Source organism: Salvelinus fontinalis, chromosome 14 (assembly GCF_029448725.1).
Source record: "Salvelinus fontinalis isolate EN_2023a chromosome 14, ASM2944872v1, whole genome shotgun sequence".
Lineage (NCBI taxonomy): Eukaryota > Metazoa > Chordata > Actinopteri > Salmoniformes > Salmonidae > Salvelinus > Salvelinus fontinalis.
The window spans coordinates 18,312,021-18,337,791 of NC_074678.1; the positions used below are offsets into that span (position 1 = coordinate 18,312,021).

Here is a 25,771-nt window from a genome sequence, read left to right on the forward strand (position 1 = left end):
CTGAACTTATTTAGGTTTGCCATAACAATACTTATTAACTGAAGACATTTCAGCTTTTCATTTTTGATTAATTAGTATACATTTCTTTACATTATGTGGTATTTACATTATGTGGTATTGTGTGGAGGCCAGTGACAAATAATCTCAATTTAATAGATGTTAAATTCAGGCTGTAACAACAAAATGTGGAATAGGTCAAGGGGTGTAAATGCTTTCTGAAGACACTGTTTGGTTCTGGTCAAGTGTAAAAAGATTGAAAGATGACCTAAAGGTTGTCACTAGTTCAAGTGGTGGTCACAGTACTGTAATAAGCATGCGTTCCCTTGCCTGGTCATGCTGCTGTTGAAGATGGCCGTGATGTTGTTGTAGGACCTCTGCTATGTTGTTCTCCACTGACCGAAGCTGCTGATAGATCTGGTGTAGGAAACTGTCCAGGTCTGTACGATCCAGCTGACAACCCTGCACCAGCACCTACACAGAAGAGCAGACACAACAGTCTCATTAGATTAGAGGCACATATAACTAGAATGTACAGTACAGTTTCCTTTCCCTTTAAAAGGGACAATCTGCAGTTGCTATATCCATTTTTGGACTTATAAATTAATGATATGTACCCATTGATTCTTGAAGAATATAACTTATACATTCCTCATGAGCTTAGTTCAACTGTCATACCCCATCAAAACACAAAGTTAATATAAACAAACACTATATATAGCCTGAAAACACAGATGGTCAGTCCTAGCACCCATAGCGCCATCTACGCATTTGAGAGTGGTTGCATTTCTCCAGCCACACCCCTCAGATTTTTTACAGAAACATGGAGAACGCTTTGTTATTATTTCAACTGCTCGGTGAGTGTCCAACCATCAATGTGGTGGCATTGTCTACTGCACATGAAGGCGACCATAGTCTTTCCATCATTCAATCAACAAGAATGGTCTAAGATCCACTACATAAGATAAGAAGCTTGACAAAGAAGACTAACTAAACAAGAAACACATTAATATTGATATGAACACTAGTATTATGATTACCTGGTGTGTATTGAGCCCGATGATGGAGGAATACGCCAGGATAGTGATGAAGATTTCAGGCTGAAATAATATATCTGTGCCTGGAACTTTGAAGGGTCGGACCAGTCCAGCTAAGCATCGTGACAAGGCATGGAACACCTCGTCAAATATCATCTCCCCTGTGCTGTCATCCTGTGAACAAAGGGAAATAATATACACTACTGTTCAAAAGTTTGGGTTCACTTACAAATGTCCTTGTTTTTGAAACAAAAAAAGTGTTTTTGTCCATTAAAATAACATAAAATGTATCAGAAATAGTGTAGACATTGTTAATGTTGTAAATGACTATTGTAGCTGGAAACGGCTGATTTTTAATGGAATACCTACATAGGCGTACAGAGGCCCATTATCAGCAACCATCACTCCTGTGTTCCAATGGCATGTTGTGTTAGCTAATCCAAGTTGATAATTTTAAAAGGCTAATTGATCATTAGAAAACCCTTTTGCAATTATGTTAGCACAGCTGTACTATTTTATGAAGCTGCCAGTTGAGGACTTGTGAGGCATCTTTTTCTCAAACTAGACACTCCAATGTACTTGTCCTCTTGCTCAGTTGTGCACATGGGCCTCCCAATCCTCTTTCTATTCTAATTAGAGCCAGTTTGCGCTGTTCTGTGAAGGGAGTAGTACACAGCATTGTACGACATCTTCAGTTTCTTTGTTTCTGGCCAATTTGAGCCTGTAATCGAACCCACAAATGCTGATGCTCTAACCCACAAATGCTCCAACTAGTCAAAAAAAAAACATTAAAAGCCTGTTTTATTGCCTCTTTAAATCAGAAGAACACTTTTCAGCTGTGGTAACAGAATTGCAAAAGAGTTTTCTAATGATCAATTAGCCTTTTAAAATTATCAACTTGGATTAGCTAACACAACGTGCCATTGGAACACAGGAGTGATGGTTGCTGATAATGGGCCTCTGTACGCCTATGTAGATATTTCATAAACAAATCAGCCGTTTCCAGCTACAATAGTCATTTACAACATTAAAAATGTCTACACTGTATTTCTGATCAATTTTATGTTATTTTAAAATGGACAAAAAAAATATGTTTCTCTTTAAAAACAAGGACATTTCTAAGTGACCCCAAACTTTTGAATGGTAATGTACATGGAATTACAATAAGGGAAGAAGCCCCAGTTTAACTTAAACACTCATGAGCACACTCAATATGTACACCGGTCTACCCATCACTGAACATTGGGGATGTCTTTTCTAGTAATTTGATTTCTATGGGCAAAACTAGCCTGCTGTAGATAACACATCAAACAACAGATCAGGAGGAAGAACAATTAGTAGCATGGTTTGGTCTGCTCTTGACAATCTACCAAAATAGCAGTGTTATGAAAGTGTGATATGCAGCGCATGATTGTCACAAGGGATTGTAAACTTCCTCGTTGTTAGCCTAATTATTGCCAAAAAAAAGTATCCACACAATAAAAGTATTTTTCATAGATTGTTAAATACTTAAAAAGCACACATTATAATTTGGAGCTACATTTATATTTTGGTCATTTAGCAGACGCTCTTATCCAGAGATACTTACAGTTAGTGCAAGAATCTGGTGGTGATACTGTTTGGCCAGGTATCTTGTGTAGTACTTGATATCTTGCTGAAGAAGCCACTTTACTCACCACAATGCCAGTGGAGGGGCTGAGGTCCAGCTCGATGATGAAGCGGTACCTGCGGGACAGGAAGGTGACACGGGTGGAGGGTACCAGCAGGTAGGGCAGGGTGGAGGGGGAGAAATCTGGCTGCCATCCCTTGGGCAGGATGCTGAGCAGATCCAGCTCATTCTCTGAGTTCAGCTACACAGGAGGTGGAACCACAACAATCATCAACAACCCTATGGAAATATGGTCATTTAACAGATGCTACATTTTATCCAAAGCAACTTAAAAAATCGTTAGCATTGCCAGTGACACATAAATTCAGTATGTTGGACTTATTAAAAACTAGGGTAACAGTGAGAATTTCCTGTGCTGGACAACTTGTTCCAGCTGTTGATAAGTCATTGATAATAATCTGCCAATTGTTTTCATGTCATTACATTAAGATATAAGGGGGAACATAAGGCATTCAATAAAATTCACGAGTTGATTTAAAACCTTTTTAACAAAGAGATGTGCTGTTCGATCTGACAATTAATCTCAATGGTTGTACACCCATCTCAAATAAAACTGAAGGACCTCGGTGTTAGTCTGCACCCTGATCTCTCTCCTTGACAAACATACTATATTGAAAAAATTATATTTCAATAACAGCTTTTTTTCACCTTCGTAAAAATCTAACTTTTTGTCCCAAAATTATGCAGAAAAGCTCATCCATGCTTTTGTCACTTCTAGATTAGACTACTGCAATGCTCTACTCTCCTGCTACCCAGATAATTCGCTAAATACATTTCAGCTAGTGCTAAATACAGCTGCTAGACTCTTGACTAGAACCAAAAAGTTTGATCATATTACTCCGGTGCTAGCCTCTCTACACTGGCTTCATGTTAAGGCTAGGGCTGATTCAAGGTTTACTGCTATCCTAGATGGACTTGCTCCTACCCACCTCTCCAATTTGGTCCTGCCGTACATACAGTGCATTCTGAAAGTATTCAGACCCCTTGACTTTTTCCACTTTGATGTTACAGCCTTATTCTACAATGCATGAAATAGTTTTTTCCCTCATCAATCTACACACAATAGCCCATAATGACAAAGAAATCCAGATTTTTTCTAAATGTTTGTAAAAGTATTACAAATAAAAAACGGAAATATCACATATACAAAAGTATTCAGACCCTTTACTCAGTACTTTGTTGAAGCACCTTTGGCAGTGATTACAGCCTAGAATCTTCTTGGGTATGACGCTACAAGCTTGACACACCTGTATTTGGGGAGTTTCTCCCATTCCTCTCTGCAGATCCTCTCCTCTTCAACATAGAGTTGGTACCAGGTTTCCTCCAGACATGACGCTTGGCATTCAGGCCAAAGAGTTCAATCTTGTTTCTCATGGTCTGAGAGTTCTTTAGATACCTTTTGGCGAACTCCAAGTGAGCTGACATGTGCCTTTTACTGAGGAGTGGCTTCCGCCTGGCCACTCTACCATAAAAGCCTGATTGGTGGATTTGCTGCAGAGATGGTTGTCCTTCTGGAAGGTTCTCCCATCTCCACAGAGGAACTCTAGAGCTGTCAGAGTGACCTTCGCGTACTTGGTCACCTCCCTGACCAAGGCCCTTCTCCCCCGATTGTTCAGTTTGGCCGGCCAGCCAGCCAGCTCAAGACAAAGTTTTGGTGGCTTCAAACTTAAGAATGATGGAGGACACTGTGTTCTTGCGGACCTTAAATCCTGCAGAAATGTTTTGGTACCCTTCCCCAGATCTGTCCCTCAACACATTCCTCTCTCGAGGCCCTAAGAACAATTCCTTCGACCTCACGGCTTAGTATTTGCTCTGACATGCACTGTCAACTGTGGGACCTTATATAGACAGGTGTGTGCCTTTCCAAATCATGTCCACTCAATTGAATTTACCACAGGTGGAATCCAATCAAGTTGTAGAAACATCTCAAGGGTAATCAATGGAAAAATAATTCATCTGGGCTCAATTTCGAGTCTCATAGCAAAGGGTCTGAATACTTATGCAAATAAGGTATATATTTTTTGTAATACAGCTGCAAACATTTTCTAAAAACCTGTTTTCGCTTTGTCATTATGGGGTATTGTGTAGACTGATTAGGGGAAAAAACTTATTTAATCCATTTTAGAAAAAGGCTGTAACGTAACAAAATGTGACAAAAGTCAAGGCGCCGGAATACTTTCCGAATGCACTGTACCTACACGTACGCTACGATTACAAGACGCAGGCTTCCTTATTGTTCCTAGAATTTCTAAGCAAACAACTGGAGGAAGGACTTTCTCCTATAGAGCTACATTTTTATGGAGATCTTTGTGGGCTATACGCCACCTTGTCTCAGGGTAGTAAGTTGGTGGTCTGTTGATATCCCTCGGGTGGTGTGGGGGCTATGCTTTGGCAAAGTGGGTGGGGTTATATCCTGCCTGGTTGGCCCTGTCTGGGGGTATCGTCGAACAGGGCCACAGTGTCCCCCAACCATCCCCGTCTCAGCCTCCAGTATCTATGCTGAAATAGTCTATGTGCTGGGAGTCTGGGGTCAATCTGTCCTATCTGGTGAAATTCTCCTGTCTTGTCTGGTGTCTGTGTGATCTCAAGTATGCTCCCTCGAATTCTCCCATCTCTTTCTGGCTCTCTCCCCTCGTGGAGGACCAGAGCCCTAGGACCATGCCTCAGGACTACATGGCCTGACGACTCCTGGCTGTCACCGTCCCAGATCCAGTTTCTGCTGTTCTGCCTGCGGCTATGGAACCCTGACATGCTAACTTGTCCCAAACCTGCTGTTTCGACACTCTCTCTCCCTCCACCGCGTCTGCCGTCTCAACCTCCGAATGCTTGGCTACGAAAAGCCAACTGACATTTACTCCTGAGGTGCTGACCTGTTGCACCCTCTACAACCATTTTGACCATTATTTGACCCTGCTGGTCATCTATGAACATCTTTAAAAAACAAATCTGGCAATAATGGCCACGTACTCTTATGTCCACCCGGGACAGCCAGAAGTGCCACTCCTCAGAGCCTGGTTCCTCTCTAGGTTTCTTCCTAAGTTCCTACCTTTCTATGGAGTTTTTCCTAGTCACCGTGCTTCTACATCTGCATTGCTTGCTCTTTGGGGTTTTAGGCTGGGTTTCTGTATAAGCATCTGCTGATGTAAAAGGGGCTTTAAATACATTTGATTGATTGATTCTTACATAATTATGCATTATACTTTTTGGATGCGCATTTGGGTGTCGAGCTGTTTAATTATGCCATATTTTCACACATCATCATCTGATCCAGGAAGGAATTTTCTGAATGACAGTCAAGTGAAGAACAGCTGTTGTGATCGCTCAAGCGATGCAACAACAGCCCACGTGCTGTAAAAAAGTGTTGGTGAGGAACGTCTAGAATATTTTGGTGTCTCATTTTTTATGACGGTGAAGACAGTTGTGCCTGGATCTACGTTGGATCTAATATTCCTAGTGAATTGATGTTCATCAGTTGTTTGCTTGATTTACAGCAGGGTCTCGCAAGATTTAACAGAGAAAGCATCAAGGTAATGAGTTCACGTTTTCATATGTTTTTTAGCCTCAGATTGGACACAGAGTTTACTGTACACAATTGTGTAGGATAGACTATTGTGCAACACCCAACACTATTCCTATTAATTATTCTGGATATAATGACAACAAATTACATAGCCGAATGGACTTATTCACAATATTATCTGGTAATGAAATAGCATGACACATACATTTTGGTTTTTATGTTAGACCCAGGGGTGAAAGTAGATTGAATTTCTTCCCGGTACAACTCTTTTTATGGGCCTAATCATAGAATGACATATACAATAGGACCTAGTCGTAAAGATTTGTAATTTCATTTTTTTTTCAATGTATTACCTTTTATTGTGACATAAACACTACCAGTCATGATGTTTTCATCTGATTGTCAAACAATCACTTCAAAGGCCTCCTTTACTAGGCTACCCGTGCAAATTCATCCACTCGCAACATATTTCCTATATCCAAACAGTGGTGAATAGAAAGCGACATATTTCACAGAACTTATGCCTCCACTGCTGTCCACGCGCGTCTCATTGTCGACCACTCATCTCTGCCTTGACAAAATGTCTGTGTTCTCGTCGAACGACCACATTTTGGTGTGTAGGTTATACCACCTGTTTTCAAGTCCATTCGCAAATTCATCATGCCTCTGGCATGCGGTAATGATAAATAGTGGTGTAATAGCCTATAGATTTTTTGACATTTTGTTTTCATTATTGTGATAGGCTCATGTTTTACCGGTATAGCGTACCCCCACTATTTATTTTGCAGGGACGCTGTAATGGACCATACCACCTTACTTTCACCCCTGGTTACACCTGCAATTTCAAACAATACAAGGGACTTGAAGTAGGCTTCTTGAAATTGAATACTGAGCTCAGAAATTCAAGTACTGGAATAGGCTTACAATGAAAATCAGACATTTACTCAATTTGGTGCTTGAGAAGTCGTAATTATTGTAGCCAAAGTATAAGTTCTCCTGCTCACTTTAAGTTATGTGATTTCATTATTTATCTGTTTTTGTGTGAGATGTGGCCACTTTTGTTTGTTTCCCACCGCTACTCTGTTGCGGTAAAACCACATACGGTTATTATGAGAACATCTAATGCAGGCTTCAACTTCGCTTTCCATACAAATCCTTCCATTACAAAAAGAACCTTTTTGGTTGCTTTCTGATTATAAAAACAGCAATGGTGTGATTCAAATGGTGAGAATAATGCTACGGCTATTCATGGCTTTATTATGTGCGCCTGCGTCGGCCACTTGGGCTACAGAAGAATCACCATGCATGCATCCAATGTATTTAGTCAGGCAAGACCACATTATTCCTCCTCATGCATTTTTCACACAATGTATATAGAATCTTTTTTTTTTCTACTATGTTATTGACTTGTTTATTGTTTACTCCATGTGTAACTCTGTGTTGTTGTCTGTTCACACTGCTATGCTTTATCTTGGCCAGGTCGCAGTTGCAAATGAGAACTTGTTCTCAACTAGCCTACCTGGTTAAATAAAGGTGAAATAAAAATACATTTAAAAATTAAAAATTCTCAAATACAGTATTTTAGAATGGTTTTTTTTTAACACTTTTTGCATTCTTTTTTTTGTGTGTGGGGGGGGGTCTATATTAGGTCCTATATGTACAATGATATAAATTATGAAATTGTATAACACAGAGTCCAATTAAGTGATTGAAAAAGGCCCTGAAAAACCTTGAATTTGACATGCCCTTGTCTTAATGAACCCTGCTTAAAGGGTGTATAGTGCTAGGCCTGTTGTTGTTGTATAGGTGGAGTTATGAGCCAATATGCATATATACAGTACCAGTTCTGTATACCACCCCTATTTGGTAAAAGACCAAATCCATATTATGGCAATAACAGCTCAATTAAGCAAAGAGAAACGACAGCTCATCATTACTATAAGACATGGAGGTTAGTCAATCAGGAACACTTCAAGAACTTTAAAAGTTTCTTCAGGTGCAGTCGCAAATAAATGCTTCAGAGTTTAAGTAACAGACATCTCAACATCAACTGTTCAGAGACTGCGTGAATCAGGCCTTCATGGTCAAATTGCTACAAAGAAACCACTACTAAAGGACACCAATAAGAAGAAGAGACTTGCTTGGGCCAAGAAACACAAGCAATGGACATTAGTCCGGTGGAAATCTGTCCTTTGGTCTGATGAGTGCAAATTTGAGATTTTTGGTTGCAACCGCCGTGTGTTTGTGAGACACAGAGTAGGTGAACGGATGATCTCTACATGTCTGGTTCCCACCGTAAAGCATGGAAGAGGAGGTGTGATGGTGATTTGCTAGTGACACTGTCTGTGATTTATTTAGAATTCAAGGCACACTTAACCAGCATGGCTACCACAGCATTCTGAAGCGATCCGTCATCCCATCTGGTTTGCGCTTAGTGGGACAAAAAAAAAAATGTCAACAGGAAAATGACCCAACACACCTCCAGGCTGTGTAAGGGCTATTTTACCAAGAAGGAGAGTGATGGAGTGCTACATCAGATGGCCTGGCCTCCACAATCACATGACCTCAACCCAATTGAGATGGTTTGGGATGAGTTGGACCGCAGAGTGAAGAAAAAGCAGCCAAGTGCTCAGCATATGTGGGAACAATTCAAGACTGTTGGAAAAGCATTCCAGGTGAAGCTGGCTGAGAGAATGCCAAGAGTGTGCAAAGCTGTCATCAAGGCAAAGTGTGGCTACTTTGAAGAATATGATAAAATATATTTTGATTTGTTTAACGCTTTTTGGTTACTACATGATTTCCGGGCTGGTCGCAGATCTGTTTACGCTGTTTTGACAACACTTATATTCGTTATCATTAGAGCGACAGCACAAAAGTCTAGCTACATCTCCTCCAGTAGAGCTAGTTAACCCACCAGTTCAGACTTTGGAACCGGCCAGATGACCTGATTGAGCTTGCCCAGGAACCAGGCCAAACGTACGTTGCGTGAGATACGGTACTCCTCCTTCATTAGCAGGTACACCTGGTCTGCCTCCTCCACCTGAAAAAGAAGACAAAGAATTAGAACATTTGGTGTTATCTCGTGAACAAAATGACAGCGCCCTTTGAGAAGAGTCAGGATGTTGTCCTGGACCCTGCTTCTGCCAACATATTGATGAACTTTGACATCCTCAGAAACTAAAATAATCAATTATCTGGTCTGCAAGGGAAGGACTCTGTGCCCTTTGTTCAGTAATGTGATTTAATAGCCTACATATTAGCAAGATACTTGACTTCTGTCACAACACGTCTTAATCACATTAAAATACATTAAATCAATTTGCATATTCTGTGTGAAGTCTTCCTGACAGTATCATATGCCATAACATGGGTGACATAAAGCTAAATGAGCAGCAATCGGATCCCAATTCGACTCATGTGACGCACGGCATGACACTGGCAAAACAACCGGTCTATAGCTTTATATGGCCTGTCAAGCTAATGCATAAGATACGTTTGATATGGCTAGCTAGTAGTTGTAATTGTCCCTTGTATTTGACAGCAAATACAGGGAACATCTTTGGTATGCTCACTTCTAGCGGACTAAACTCCACTTCCTTCACCATGGAGTGTAGTTTAGTATGCTAGGTCATTTCAGGCGCGAGCGCTTTGCAACACCCCTAGCTCAAGTTACTCTGCTGACTGTTTGAAATTAATTGGAGAAGTTAGTTAGTTTAACAAGCTAGTGGCAACTCAGAGTTACAAACACATGAACCTCAGTAAGTTACCTCATTGTCCTGTTTGTCTGCCATGCCTTGTATGGCATAACCAACGTTAGCGGATTCTATGAAAGCCCGTGGATATCGGCAGGCACCGGCTGACATATGACTTGTTCACTTCGTTTTCATACACGACTGCAGGCTTGTCGTTCTGGTATTTTGTTTATTTAGTTATAAACCACACGTGACCTGGATGCTTCCGTCTTCGTCTCTCCACCGGAGTACAACAGATAGGCCTTCAGCGGTTGTGTAGTTCTACTTTTGATTCCAATATGCCAGCTTTCTGAAAAAGAGTGCAGATAAGTGGTATAACATATTTTATTGAGAATTTCACGGCATAACGACTCAAAGTAACACACGGTTGTCTGGCTAATTACAAAGGTTTGGAACTTAAAACGTAAAGCAAAATGATTCTGAGCGGAGCATGCTCACTGTTGCACTCATTATTTACTTCCGGTAGATCTTTATTTCGCTAGCCAGCAGGTTCGCTACCCTAATAAAAATGCAGGTAAGGTGACTTTTCTACAAAATGTTAAATTCTGAACCAGTCAATTGTCTTAAATGAAGTACAGTTCCTCATAGCGCATGACATGCTTATTTGTATTCACCTAACGCTGCCCCAAGTTACTGCTAGCGACTTACTAAGAGCTAAATGTTAACGCGTTATTAATAAAATCTGTCTTTTTGTTTCTGTCAAGCAACGGGAAGAAAAATTGCTGGACGCATCCGTGGAATCTCTTATTTCCCGCGTAGCTCATCTAAAAAACGCTCTTCACAGTTTCATCTACAAGTTGGAAAACGAGTATGAACGACTGACATGGTAAGTGACCAACTTAGCTGCTATCGTCTTGTCAGACAATTAGCTGCTTTGTTCCCAGATGGCTGACAGCATCACATTAGCCGGTTACAATCTGCTACCTAGCAAGTGACGAGCTAAACACTAACGTTAGTTAGTTGAGTTTATTTTATTTTTACAGGGACAAAGCACATTAATCAACGTTTCAGTAAAAGTGCCGATTTTCAACCGCAGTCCCTGGGCAGGTTATTAAAACCAATTACAACATAGACAATCATTGAGCAGTGAGCACACGCAGAGCAACATAGAACAAGCAAGACATAGCATACAGACAGAGCAACATAGGACTAGCAAGACGTAGCATACAGATAGAGCAACATAGAACAAAAAGCAGCCAGGCAAAATTCATAAATGCAAAAAAGTGTTTCCACACCTCACAAGCAACAGACAACATGGAAAGCGGCAACACACAGCTAGGGACCATGTTCACAAATCTGATTGACCTTTAGCCATGTCTTCATGCATTTTGTGAAAGTGTGATATGTGGTGCAGTTATGTGTGTCTGATGGCAGTGTATTTCAGACATGGGAAGCTCTCACAGAGAAAGCGGATTTACAAAAGGTGCTTTTCCTTAAGGGAACTATACAGTCGCCTCATGGCAGACCTTGTGGATCTGCTGCCATATGTCTGGGTTTTCTGTTTAACAACAATACTGAGTGGAGGGGGAGCCAGGCCATTTAGGATCTTGAATACAAAACATGCGTCGGTGTATTGCACAAGATTTTCCCAACTCAGGAGCTCATGCTTTCTGAGGATGTAACAGGAATGATGGCTATTGGGCTTCCTATCAAGCACTTTGAGAGCCTGTTTGTAGACAGACTGAATAGGTTTTAATGTTGTACACCCAGCTTGGGCCCAACTAGGCAAGCAGTATGTTAAGTGGGGGAGTATCATAGATTTGAAGTACAGTTTTGCTACCTCTGTAGTCAAACAATTTCGTATAAATCGGAAATTAGCTAGGTTGAATTTGATTATCTGAATTACCTTTTTCACATGCTTTTTAAAAGAGGGGCTGGAATCAAGTATGATGCCATGGTACTTAAAATCAGATACCACTTGGAGCTTCTCCCCTGACACATAGAAATCTGTCTCAGTAGCATCTGTTGCCCTCTTTGTGAAGAACATGCAAACAGTTTTTTTCACATTGAGATGCAAACACGAGTCACTGAGCCACTTTGTAACCTGGGCCATTACAGTAGTGAGTTATTGTGCAGCTTGTTGTTTGCTCATTGCATGCACATATATCACTGTATCATCTGCATACATTTGAACTTCAGACCCAGTACAGACAGAAGGCAGATCATTCATGTACAGGCTGAACAGGAGGGGCCCCAATATTGCCCCTTGAGGCACGCCCACATCATAGCTAAGAGTGGGCGACAGCTCATTGCTCACTCTGACACACTGAGTTCTGCCTTCAAGGTATGATTTCATCCATCTTAAGGCATCGGGGGAAAAGTTGAACTTGGACAATTTTGTGATGAGAATCTCATGGTTAACAGTATCACAAGCCTTCCTTAGGTCCAGAAACACAGCCCCAACAACGCCCCCTTTGTCCATCTTGGACTTCACATTTTCCAGAAGAAAGCAGTTGGCCGTTAGCTAACTTTAGTTCGTATGCTTGCCTGGTTTCTTCTTAGGTTCCTTCCATTCTAGGGAGTTTTTTTTAACCACCGTGCTTCTACATCTGCATTGCTTGCTGTTTGGGTATTTAGACTAGGTTTCTGTATAGCACTTTGTGACATTGGCTGATGTAAAAATGGCTTTGTAAATAAATTGCATATGATACATTTGGAGTAAACTAGCTAGGTCCCAGTGTTGCTTTTGGATGGCATTGCTGAAAGTAATTGCGAGACTTGGTTACCTATTTTGAAAATTAATATAATTGTATGAAAATAAATGTACTCTAATAGTTAATTCATTAAGTTGTTGTCTCTCTACTTTGACAATAGGCCCTCTGTGTTGGACAACTTTGCCCTCTTGTCCGGTCAGTTGAACACCATCAATAAACTGTTGCGGAATGAGAAGACGCCATCTTTCCGCCAGCAGATCATCATCCCCCTGCTGTTGTCTCCAGACAGGGATGAAGAACTAGCTGTGAGTATCTTTTCTGTGGATGAGGATTAGCCTGGTTAAACCAGACTGAATGCTGTACTCAGGCAGTGAAACAATGGTGAGAACAGCATTGAGTCTGGTTTAACTAGCCAAGAGGAGGATAGTTTTTCAGACACACATTTATTTTTTTATTTAACCTTTATTTAACCAGGTAGGCTAGTTGAGAACAAGTTCTCAATTACAACTGCGACCTTGCCAAGATAAAGCAAAGCAGTGCGACAGAAACAACAACACAGAGTTACATGGAATAAAGAAGCGTACAGTCCACACAATAGAAAAAAAAAAGAAAGTCTATATACTAGAGGTCGACCGATTATGATTTTTCAACACCGATACCGATTTATTGGAGGACCAAAAAAGCCGATACCGATTAATCGGCCAAATTTTTTTAATTTTATTTTTATTTTTACGATTGACAATTACAACAATACTGAATGAACACTTATTTTAACTTAATATAATACATCAATAAAATCAATTTAGCCTCAAATAAATAATGAAACATGTTCAATTTGGTTTAAATAATGCAAAAACAAAGTGTTGGAGAAGAAAGTAAAAGTGCAATATGTGTCATGTAAGAAAGCTAACGTTCAAGTTCCTTGCTCAGAACATGAGAACATATGAAAGCTGGTGGTTCCTTTTAACATGAGTCTTCAATATTCCCAGGTAAGAAGTTTTAGGTTGTAGTTATTATAGGACTATTTCTCTCTATACCATTTGTATTTCATTAACCTTTGACCTATTGGATGTTCTTATAGGCACTTTAGTATTGCCAGTGTAAGAGTATAGCTTACGTTTCTCTCCTTGCTCCTACCTGGGCTCGAACCAGGAACACATCGACAACAGCCACCCTCGAAGCAGCGTTACCCATGCAGAGCAAGGGGAATAACCACTCCAAGTCTCAGAGCGAGTGACGTTTGAAACGCTATTAGCGCGGACCCCGCTAACTAGCTAGCCATTTCACATTTCACAAACTGGATGCAGTTAATCACAGTGCCATCCGTTTTGTTACCAAATCACCTTATACCACCCACCACTGCGACCTGTATGCTCTAGTCGGCTAGCCCTCTCTACATATTCGTCGCCAGACCCACTGGTTCCAGGCCATCTATAAGTCTATGCTAGGTAAAGCTCCGCCTTATCTCAGTTCACTGGTCACGATAACAACACCCACCCGTAGCACACGTTCCAGCAGGTATATCTCACTGATCATCCCCAAAGCCAACACCTCATTTGGCCGCCTTTCCTTCCAGTTCTCTGCTGCCATTGACTGGAACGAATTGCAAAAATCCCTGAAGCTGGAGACTTTTATTTCCTCACCAACTTTCTCAGCAGCTATCCGATCGCTGCAGCTGTACATAGTCCATCTGTAAATAGCCCACCCAATCTACCTACCTCATCCCCATACTGTTTTTATTTACTTTTCTGCTCTTTTGCACACCAGTATCTCTACTTGCACATCATCATCTGCTCATTTATCACTACAGTGTTAATCTGCGAAATTGTAATTATGCGCTCCTATGGCCTATTTATTGCCTACGGGAGTTGATAGGCTTGAAGTCATAAACAGCGCAATGCTTGAAGCACAACAAAGAGCTGCTGGCAAAACGCACGAAAGTGCTGTTTGAATGAATGCTTACGAGCCTGCTGCCACCTACCACTGCTCAGTCAGACTGCTCTATCAAATCATAGACTTAGTTATAACATAATAACACACAGAAATACGAGCCTTTGGTCATTAAAGGTCCCGTGTGGCTCAGTTGGTAGAGCATGGCGCTTGCAACGCCAGGGTTGTGGGTTCAATTCCCACGGGGGACCAGGGTTCAATTCCCATGGGGGGACCAGGATGAATATGTATGAACTTTCCAATTTGTAAGTCGCTCTGGATAAGAGCGTCTGCTAAATGACTTAAATGTAAATGTAAATTAATATGGTCGAATCTGGAAAATATCATTTCGAAGAAAAAACGTTTATTTTTTCAGTGAAATACGGAAACGCTCCGTATTATATCCAACGGCTGGCATCCCTAAGTCTAAATATTCCTGTTACATTGTACAACCTTCAATGTTACGTCATAATTACGTAAAATTCTGGCAAATTATTTCGCAACAAGCCAGGCGGCCCAAACTGTTGCATATACCCTGACTCTGCGTGCAATGAACGCAAGAGAAGTGACACAATTTCACCTGGTTAATATTGCCTGCTAACCTGGATTTCTTTTAGCTAAATATGCAGCTAAATATGCAGGTTTCAAAATATATACTTCTGTGTATTGATTTTAAGAAAGGCATTGATGTTTATGGTTAGGTACACATTGGAGCAACGTAATGCACCGCATCGATTATATGCAACGCAGGACACGCTAGATAAACTAGTAATATCATCAACCATGTGTAGTTAACTAGTGATTATGATTGATTGTTTTTATAAGATAAGTTTAATGCTAGCTAGCAACTTACCTTGGCTTCTACTGCATTCGCGTAACAGGCAGGCTCCTCGTGGAGTGCAATGTAATCAGGTGGTTAGAACGTTGGACTAGTTAGCTGTAAGGTTGCACGATTGAATCCCCCGAGCTGACAAGGTAAAAATATGTTGTTCTGCCCCTGAACGAGGCAGTTAACCCACCGTTCCTAGGCCGTCATTGAAAATAAGAATGTGTTCTTAACTGACTTGCCTAGTTAAATAAAGATTAAATAAAGGTGTAAAAAAATTAATAATCGGCCAAATCGGTGTCCCAAAATACCGATTTCCGATTTGTTATGATAACTTGAAATCGGCCCTAATTAATCGGCCATTCCGATTCATCGGTCGACCTCTACTATATACAGTGTGTGCAAATGGTATGAGGACCTATGGCAATAAATAGGCCATAGTAGCAAAGTAATTACAATTTAGCAGATTAACACTGTAGTGATAAATGAGCAGATGATGATGTGCAAGTAGTGATACTGGTGTGCAAAAGAGCAGAAAAGTAAATAAAAACAATATGGGGAAGAGGTAGGTAGATTGGGTGGGCTATTTACAGATGTACTATGGACAGCTGCAGCGATCGGTTAGCTGCTCAGATGGCTGTTGTTTAAAGTTGGTGAGGGAAATGTAAGTCTCCAGCTTCAGCGATTTTTGTAATTTGTTCCAGTCACTGGCAGCAGAGAACTGGAAGGAAAGGCGGCCAAAGGAGGTGTTGGCTTTGGGGATGACCAGTGAGATAGACTTGTAGATGACCTGGAGCCAGTGGGTTTTGCGATGATCATGTAGCGAGGGGCAGCCGACTAGAGCATACAGGTCGCAGTGGTGGGTGGTATAAGGCGCTTTGGTAACAAAACGGATGGCACTGTGATAGACTGCGTGAGTGAAGGAGGCTTTGTTGCAAAATAGAAAGCCAATTTCTAGATTTAACTTTGGATTGGAAATGCTTGATATAAGTTTGGAAGGAGAGTTTACAGTCTAGCCAGACACCTAGGTATTTGTAGTTGTCCACGTATTCTAGGTCAGAACCGTCCAGAGTAGTGACCGTCCAGAGTAGTGATGCTAGTCGGGCGGGCGGGTGGGTGCGGGCAGCGAATGGTTGAAAAGCATGCATTTATTTTTGCTAGCATTTAAGAGCAGTTGGAGGCCACGGAGGGAGTTTTTATATGGGATTGAAGCTCGTTTGGAGGTTAGTTAACACAGTGTCCAAAGAAGGGCCAGATGTATACAGAATGGTGTCATCTGCGTAGAGGTGGATCCGGGAATCACCCGCAGCAAGAGCGACATCGTTGATATGTATAGAGAAAAGAGTCGGCCCGAGAATTGAACCCTGTAGCACCCCCATAGAGACTGCCAGAGGTCCGGACAACAGGCCCTCCGATTTGACACACTGAACTCTTTCTGCGAAGTAGTTGGTGAACCAGGCGAGGCAGTCATTTGAGAAACCAAATCAAATGTTATTTGTCACATACACATGGTTAGCAGATGTTAATGCGAGTGTAGTGAAATGCTTGTGCTTCTAGTTCCAACAATGCAGTAATAACCAACAAGTAATCTAACCTAACAATTCCACAACTACCTCCTAATACACACAATTGTAAAGGGATAAAGAATATGTACATAAAGATATATGAATGAGTGATGGTACAGAACGGCATAGGCAAGATGCAGTAGATGGTATAGGGTACAGTCTATACAAATGAGATGAGTAATGTAGGGTATGTAATCATAAAGTGGCATAGTTTAAAGTGGCTAGTGATACATGTATTACATAAAGATGACAAAATGCAGTGGATGATATACAGTACAGTATATACATATACATATGAGCTGAGTAATGTAGGGTATGTAAACATTATATTAAGTGGCATTGTTTAAAGTGGCTAGTGATACATTTTTACATAATTTCCATCAATTCCCATTATTAAAGTGGCTGGAGGAGTCAGTATGTTGGCAGCGGCCACTAAATGTTAGTGGTGGCTGTTTAACAGTCTGATGGCCTTGAGATAGAAGCTGTTTTTCAGTCTCTCGGTCCCTGCTTTGATGCACCTGTACTGACCTCGCCTTCTGGATGATAGCGGGGTGACCAGGCAGTGGCTCGGGTGGTTGTTGTCCTTGATGATCTTCATGGCCTTCCTGTGACATTGGGTGGTGTAGGTGTCCTGGAGAGCAGGTAGTTTGCCCCCGGTGATGCGTTGTGCAGACCTCACTACCCTCTGGAGAGCCTTACGGTTGTGGGCGGAGCAGTTGCCGTACCAGGCGGTGATACAGCCCGACAGGATGCTCTCGATTGTGCATCTGTAGAAGTTTGTGAGTGCTTTTGGTGACAAGCCGAATTTCTTCAGCCTCCTGAGGTTGAAGAGGCGCTACTGCGCCTTCTTCACAACGCTGTCTGTGTGGGTGGACCAATTGAGTTTGTCCGTGATGTGTACACCGAGGAACTTAAAACTTTCCACCTTCTCCACTACTCTCCCGTCGATGTGGATAGGGGGGTGCTCCCTCTGCTGTTTCCTGAAGTCCACAATCATCTCCTTTGTTTTGTTGACGTTGAGTGTGAGGTTATTTTCCTGACACCACACTCCGAGGGCCCTCACCTCCTCCCTGTAGGCCTTCTCGTCGTTGTTGGTAATCAAGCCTACCACTGTAGTGTCGTCCGCAAACTTGATGATTAAGTTGGAGGCGTGCATGGCCACGCAGTTGTGGGTGAACAGGGAGTACAGGAGAGGGCTCAGAACGCACCCTTGTGCGGCCCCAGTGTTGAGGATCAGAGGGGTGGAGATGTTGTTACCTACCCTCACCACCTGGGGGCGGCCCGTCAGGAAGTCCAGGACCCAGTTGCACAGGGCGGGGTCGAGACCCAGGGTCTCGAGCTTGATGACGAGTTTGGAGGGTACGATGGTGTTAAATTCTGAGCTGTAGTCGATGAACAGCATTCTCACATAGGTATTCCTCTTGTCCAGATGGGTTAGGGCAGTGTGCAGTGTGTTTGCGATTGCGTCGTCTGTGGACCTATTGGGTCGGTAAGCAAATTGGAGTGGGTCTAGGGTGTCAGGTAGGGTGGAGGTAATATGGTCCTGGACAAGTCTCTCAAAGCACTTCATGATGACGGAAGTGAGTGCTACGGAGTGGTAGTCGTTTAGCTCAGTTACCTTAGCTTTCTTGGGAACAGGAACAATGGTGGCCCTCTTGAAGCATGTGGGAACAGCAGGGTTGATTGAATATGTTCTTAAACAAACCAGCCAGCTGGTCTGCGCATGCTCTGAGGACGCGGCTGGGAATGCCGTCTGGGCCTGCAGCCTTGCGAGGGTTAACACGTTTAAATGTTTTACTCACCTCGGCTGCAGTGAAGGAGAGCCCGCAGGTTTTGGTAGCGGGCCGTGTCAGTGGCACTGTATTGTCCTCAAAGCGAGCAAAAAAGTTATTTAGTCTGTCTGGGAGCAAGACATCGTGGTCCGCGACGGGGCTGGTTTTCTTTTTGTAATCCGTGATTGACTGTTGACCCTGCCACATACCTCTTGTGTCTGAGCTGTTGAATTGCGACTCTACTTAGTCTCTATACTGGGACTTAGCTTGTTTGATTGCCTTGCGGAGGGAATAGCTACACTGTTTTTATTCGGTCATGTTTCCGGTCACCTTGCCCTGGTTAAAAGCAGTGGTTTGCGCTTTCAGTTTCACGCGAATGCTGCCATCAATCCACGGTTTCTGGTTTGGGAATGTTTTAATCGTTGCTGTGGGTACGACATCGTCAATGCACTTTCTAATGAACTCGCTCACCGAATCAGCTTATTCGTCAATGTTGTTGTTGGACGCAATGCGGAACATATCCCAATCCACGTGATCGGCGCAGTCTTGAAGCGTGGAATCAGTTTGGTCGGACCAGCGTTGAACAGACCTGAGCTCGGGAGCTTGCTGTTTTAGTTTCTGTTTGTAGGCTGGAAGCAACAAAATGGAGTCGTGGTCAGCTTTTCCGAAAGGAGGGTGGGGGAGGGCCTTATATGCGTCGCTGAAGTTAGTATAACAATGATCCAAGGTTTTACCAGCCCTGGTAGCACAATCGATATGCTGATAGAATTTAGGGAGTTTTGTTTTCAGATAAGCCTTGTTAAAATCCCCAGCTACGATGAATGCAGCCTCAGGGTGTGTGGTTTCCAGTTTACAAAGAGTCAGATAAAGTTCGTTCAGGGCCATCGATGTGTCTGCTAGGGTGGGGAATATATACGGCTGTGATTATAATCGAAGAGAATTCCCTTGGTAGATAATGCGGTCGACATTTGATTGTGAGGAATTCTAAATCTGGTGAACAGAACGACTTGAGGTCCTGTATGTTGTTATGATCACACCACGTCTCGTTGATCATAAGGCATACACCCCCGCCCCTCTTCTTACCAGAAAGATGTTTGTTTCTGTCGGCACGATGCGTGAAGAAACCAGCTGGCTGCACCGACTCCGTTAGCGTCTCTTGAGTGAGCCATGTTTCCGTGAAGCAAAGAACGTTACAATCCCTGATGTCTCTTTGGAATGTTACCCGTGCTCGGATTTCATCAACCTTATTGTCAAGAGACTGGACATTGGCGAGTAGTATGCTAGGGAGTGGAGCGCGATGTGCCCGTCTCCGAAGCCTGACCAGGAGACCGCCTCGTTTGCCCCTTTTACGGCATCGTTGTTTAGGGTCACCGGCTGGGATCCGATCCATTGTACTGGGTGGAAAGCAAAACACAGGATCCGCTTCGGGAGAGTCATATTCCTGGTTGTAACGATGGTGAGTTGACGTTGCTCTTATATTCAGTAGTTACTCCCGACTGTATGTAATGAAACCTAAGATTACCTGGGGTACCAATGTAAGGAATAACACATAAAACAACAAAATACTGTATAGTTTCCTAGGAACGCGAAGCGAGGCGGCCATCTCGGTCGGCGCCGGAAGTCAGAACCAAGGCTATTGAGTCTGCCAATAAGAATACGGTGATTGACAGTCGAAAGTCTTGGCCAGGTCGATGAAGACGGCTGCACCGTACTGTCTTTTATCGATGGCGGTTATGATATCGTTTAGTACCTTGAGCGTGGCTGAGGTGCACCCGTGACCAGCTCGGAAACCGGATTGCACAGTGGAGAAGGTACGGTGGGATTCGAATTGGTCAGTGATCTGTTTATTAACTTGGCTTTGAAAGACTTTAGAAAGGCAGGGCAGGATGGATATAGGTCTGTAACAGTTTGGGTCTAGAGGGTCATCCCCTTTGAAGAGGGGGATGATCGTGGCAGCTTTCCAAACTTTAGGGATCTCGGACGAAATGAGAGGTTGAACAGACTGGTAATAGGAGTTGCAACAATGGCGGTGGATAATTTTAGAAAGAGAGGGTCCAGGTTGTCTATCCCAGCTGATTTGTACGGGTCCAGGTTTTGCAGCTCTTTCAGAACATCTGCGATCTGGATTTGGGTGAAGGAGAAGCTGGGGAGGCTCGGGCAAGTAGCTTCGAGTGGTGCGGAGCTGTTGGCCGGGGTTGGGGTAGCCAGGAGTAAAGCATGGCCAGCTGTAGAGAAATGCTTATTGAAATTTTCGATTATCATGGATTTATCGGTGGTGACATACCCTAGTCTTTGCTTACCGCCGTACACACTGCCCCCTCTCTCTAGAAACTGACAGAGCAACGCGTGCCTGTGTTCAGCCATGAGATTGTGCCGGATCACCTGCGCACCAAGCCTGATCCTGAGGTGGAGGAGCAGGAGAAACAGCTGAGTGCGGAAGCTGCCCGGATAGGACCTGAGGTGGCACAGGTAAACCGACTTGGTCTTCATCTAATCATACCGCAGTTTGAGAGGAAAGCAGCTCCCTGGTTCACATAAGGAAACCTGTATAATTTTCATACTACTGAGTGAAATTATACATCCACCCGTTGCTGAAAAGGATAATAAAATATTGAAGCCACTTCAAGCCAGCGTGAACGATGTTACTGTGCTTGCTTAGCAGGTGAGCTTCCTCCCTTTCTTGGCACACTGGCCGTACAACGGCTCATACCAGGGTCATCTGCCTCTCAAACACACGTGACTGTTTGCGAACGTATGTGCGTACATTTCAAGCTGTGGAGTGAGGTTACGGTACTATAACAGTTTGTTACATATGCCCTAATGAACACAACATCATGTTGTGTGGTGGGAAGACACAATTCCAAGTAAAATGGTGCTTATCATGTAATGCACTCATGCACATTGTAGTCTAGCTATCCAACAACTCAAGTTGGAAGCAATGAGTAACAAAATAATGCCTTGTTTTTCCTCCCAACAGAAACAAATCCAGACACTGAACAAACTCTGTTCAAGTCTACTGGAGAAACTGAACAATCCTCGCGATGACAGAGATGCAGACAGTGCAGGTACACTGATTGAACCAAGGTTCCCTTTTTTCCTGAGAACATTTACAGATAAGTTAAGAACTGTTATGGAGTTTATTGATGCTTATGTACTCAAGATGTACAGGCGGTCTAATCTAAAATCCGTGGTATGGAGTTTATACTTATGCGCTCTACTCTCTGTTTTAGCCATACGGCAGAACAAACCATCTTTCAACCCTGCTGACACCAATGCACTGGTGGCAGCGGTGGGATTTGGGAAGGGGCTTTCGAAGTGCAGGCCCCCTGGTCCTGTGGCCCCTGGACACACAGGACAAGGGCCCATAATGAGCGGAGGTCCCACCTTACAGCAGGTCACCATCGGTGGGGGTTCAGGCCAGCAGCAAGGAATGGGGCCTGGTGCTCCTCAGCAGCAAGGACAGCCAGGTATGAAGATCCTGAATGTCATATAGACCTGAGTCTTGCCTTGCTACAGTTAAGTGGTTTATTCACTTATTATTCAGGTCTATAGAACCTTGAGTTATGGCCTTACCATAACTCAAGGTTCTATAGACCTGAATAATAAGGGCAGTTGGTTTCTCAGACACAGATTATTTCTAGTGCTGGACAAAAAGTTACTTTAAATGTACCAGGCCATTCAGGTATTGAGAAAAAGACTGGTATGTAACTGATTTGTTTATTACATTTTTCAGGGAAAATGCCATGCAACATCAAGACAAACATCAAGGCTGCCTCCTCAATGCATCCTTACAACCGATAAGATCCTCTCTATCCCATTCTGATAGAAAGCCTTTAGGAAGCCTACAGAGTGAGCCATGTACAGCAATGCAAGTATTCATATGATATATGCTATGTTATCTTTTGATTAAATACATCATTTTGAGAAGAAAGTATCATACTGTGAAAGTGCAGAAATTTGTCAGATGTGCTTCCATTTGTGAACACTAGATAGCACTGTCTTTCCATTTATATTCAAGGGAAAACACAGTTTGAGAACTTGGTCATTATTGCAGAAAACTTAAATGAGATTTGATGTTAGTATTTAATAAAGGGCATATCAGAGCTTTTATTTTAAGATTTGTTTATCCAAATATGTTAATTTGTCACACAGAGAAAATCTGCTGGCTAAGAGCGTTGGGCCAGTAATGGAATGGTCACTGGTTCGAATCCCCGAGCCGGCTAGGTGAAAATCTCATTGTGCACTTGAGCAAGGCACTTAGCCCTAACACCTCATGTAAGTTGCTCTGGATAACAGTGTCTGCTAAATAACAAAAATGTAAACAAGTCTGCATTATGTTATGTCTTTCAGAAATGTATAATACATTTGTGGTGTTTAGTGTCAGTCAGAAAAGGAATATACACTACTCAAAAAAATAAAGGGAACACTTAAACAACACAATGTAACTTCAAGTCAATCACACTTCTGTGAAATCAAACTGTCCACTTAGGAAGCAACACTGATTGACAATAAATTGCACATGCTGTTGTGCAAATGGAATAGACAACGGGTGGAAATTATAGGCAATTAGCAAGACACCCCCAATAAAGAAGTGGTTCTGCAGGTGGTGACCACAGACCACTTCTCAGTTCCTATGCTTCCTGGCTGATGTTTTGGTCACTTTTGAATGCTGGCGGTGCTTTCACTCTAGTGGTAGCATGAGACGGAGTCTACAACCCACACAAGTGGCTCAGGTAGTGCAGTTCATCCAGGATGGCACATCAATGCGAGCTGTGGCAAGAAGGTTTGCTGTGTCTGTCAGCGTAGTGTCCAGAGCATGGAGGCGCTACCAGGAGACAGGCCAGTACATCAGGAGACGTGGAGGAGGCCGTAGGAGGGCAACAACCCAGCAGCAGGACCGCTACCTCTGCCTTTGTGCAAGGAGGAGCAGGAGGAGCACTGCCAGAGCCCTGCAAAATGACCTCCAGCAGGCCACAAATGTGCATGTGTCTGCTCAAACGGTCAGAAACAGACTCCATGAGGGTGGTATGAGGGCCCAACGTCCACAGGCGGGGGTTGTGCTTACAGCCCAACACCGTGCAGGACGTTTGGCACTTGCCAGAGAACACCAAGATTGGCAAATTCGCCACTGGCGCCCTGTGCTCTTCATAGATGAAAGCAGGTTCACACTGAGCACATGTGACAGACGTGACAGAGTCTGGAGACGTCGTGGAGAACGTTCTGCTGCCAGCAACATCCTCCAGCATAACCAGTTTGGCGGTGGGTCAGTCATGGTGTGGGGTGGCATTTCTTTGGGGGCTGCACAGCCCTCCATGTGCTCGCCAGAGGTAGCCTGACTGCCATTAGGTACCGAGATGAGATCCTCAGACCCCTTGTGAGAACATATGCTGGTGCGGTTGGCCCTGGGTTCCTCCTAATGCAAGACAATGCTAGACCTCATGTGGCTGGAGTGTGTCAGCAGTTCCTGCAAGAGGAAGGCATTGATGCTATGGACCGCCCGTTCCCCAGACCTGAATCTAATTGAGCACATCTGGGACATCATGTCTCGCTCCATCCACCAATGCCACGTTGCACCACAGACTGTCCAGGAGTTGGCGGATGCTTTAGTCCAGGTCTGGGAGGAGATCCCTCAGGAGACCATCCGCCACCTCATCAGGAGCATACCCAGGTGTTGTAGGGAGGTCATACAGGCACGTGGAGGCCACACACACTACTGAGCCTCATTTTGACTTGTTTTAAGGACATTACATCAAAGTTGGATCAGCCTGAAGTGTGGTTTTCCACTTTAATTTTGAGTGTGACTCCAAATCCAGACCTCCATGGGTTGATAAATTTGATTTCCATTGATAATTTTTGGTGTGATTTTGTTGTCAGCACATTCAACTATGTAAAGAAAAAAGTATTTAATAAGAATATGTCATTCATTCAGATCTAGGATGTGTTATTTTAGTGTTCCCTTTATTTTTTTGAGCAGTGTATTTAAAACATACTTCAACTGCTTCACCATGTCTCTCCAGTCATCTGAACCCTAGTACTGCCTCCTATCCCTTTACCATGTTGTCTCTCCAGTCATCTGAACCCTAGCACTGCCTCTTACAGTATCCCTTCACCATTCCGGCCATTATGCATAATGTAGGCCCGGTGAGAGTAATGCGGCTGGACATTGCACTGCCTGGCCTGATAATGTCAAAGTCGTTAAGGGAGGAAATGAGAAAGTTCATGCTGACGTGTTGGGGGCCTCTGTGCTCTGCCCCACCGTGGTCTGTCCACTCCAATCCCTATCCCACCTCCCGCTGGGCGGCCGGCACCACAGCGCAGAGACAGTGACCGCTGTGGCTGTCACACGATACGACACAGGTCGCTGGGTGACCTACATACACAATGTCCTCTGCCGGCCTGACGTCTCGCTGTGTCTGCCTCAATGCCCTGGTAAGAAAGGAGAGTCAGCTGAGACAGCTAGAAGATGCACAGGGTCAGACTTTCTATAGATGTCTTATAAACAATGGACTATAGGCAGATGGACATTGTCCCGCCTGTGTCCATTTGGCCTAACTGAGAGAGAGTCCTGAACAGGCTATTACTGCCTTGTTTTTACCCTACTGCAGCTCCCTCTGTGAAAGAAATTTAGGGCTACAACTCTTTATACAATAAAAAAATGGTTTCCCAGAAATGTGAGTCCCTTGTCAAATTACATATTTTGTGCTTTCCCTTTTTTTGTTTGTCCCAGTAGAGCGTGAGAAGTGTGGCGATAATGAAGTGGGTTTGAGGGTTGGGCTGACCTCTACCCACATTCAATTAGCACTTACTGGAGGATAATATGTGTAAAGATGAATTCTCCTGTTAAATATTTCAGTAATAATGTGTATGGAACATTTGTCACAAGATTAATTGCATGGTGCACCAGAAGTGCCTTCGTGTGGAAAATAAGCCATGAAATGCTCATGTGGTGAATTTAGAGAGAGGGTGCATTGTTCTTATCATTCTCCTATTGATTGTTTTTTAGTTTCATAATTTGCTCGTGTTTCCTCAATCACATGCTCAATCTGATTC

General features: G+C 43.2%; 2 protein-coding genes across 2 annotated transcripts in view; one reads left to right on the top strand and one right to left on the bottom strand.

Moving 5' to 3' along the window:
* The window catches only part of LOC129869570 (KICSTOR complex protein SZT2-like), a 192,353-nt gene extending 182,006 nt beyond the window's left edge, over positions 1-10,347 (bottom strand). The window contains 5 exon segments of the mRNA XM_055944087.1: positions 328-471; positions 1,038-1,208; positions 2,711-2,884; positions 9,138-9,263; positions 9,991-10,347. Of these exon segments, the coding sequence (XP_055800062.1) occupies positions 328-471; positions 1,038-1,208; positions 2,711-2,884; positions 9,138-9,263; positions 9,991-10,086 (711 nt within the window). The 5' untranslated portion in view covers positions 10,087-10,347.
* Positions 10,348-10,371: 24 nt separating this feature from the next.
* LOC129869569 (mediator of RNA polymerase II transcription subunit 8-like) lies at positions 10,372-25,391 on the top strand. Its single transcript, XM_055944086.1, has 7 exons — positions 10,372-10,489; positions 10,680-10,801; positions 12,790-12,934; positions 21,050-21,190; positions 21,699-21,786; positions 21,952-22,188; positions 22,455-25,391. Exons 1-7 carry the CDS (start codon positions 10,484-10,486, stop codon positions 22,520-22,522), a joined length of 807 nt encoding a protein of 268 aa, XP_055800061.1. The 5' UTR covers positions 10,372-10,483; the 3' UTR covers positions 22,523-25,391.
* The last annotated feature ends 380 nt before the right edge of the window (positions 25,392-25,771 follow it).

Excerpts from the sequence above, each read along its gene's own strand:
- LOC129869569 (XM_055944086.1), top strand. Across the intron at positions 10,802-12,789 it reads GAGTATGAACGACTGACATG|GCCCTCTGTGTTGGACAACT; the intron begins GTAAGTGACCAA and ends CTTTGACAATAG. Across the intron at positions 22,189-22,454 it reads TCAGCAGCAAGGACAGCCAG|GGAAAATGCCATGCAACATC; the intron begins GTATGAAGATCC and ends TACATTTTTCAG.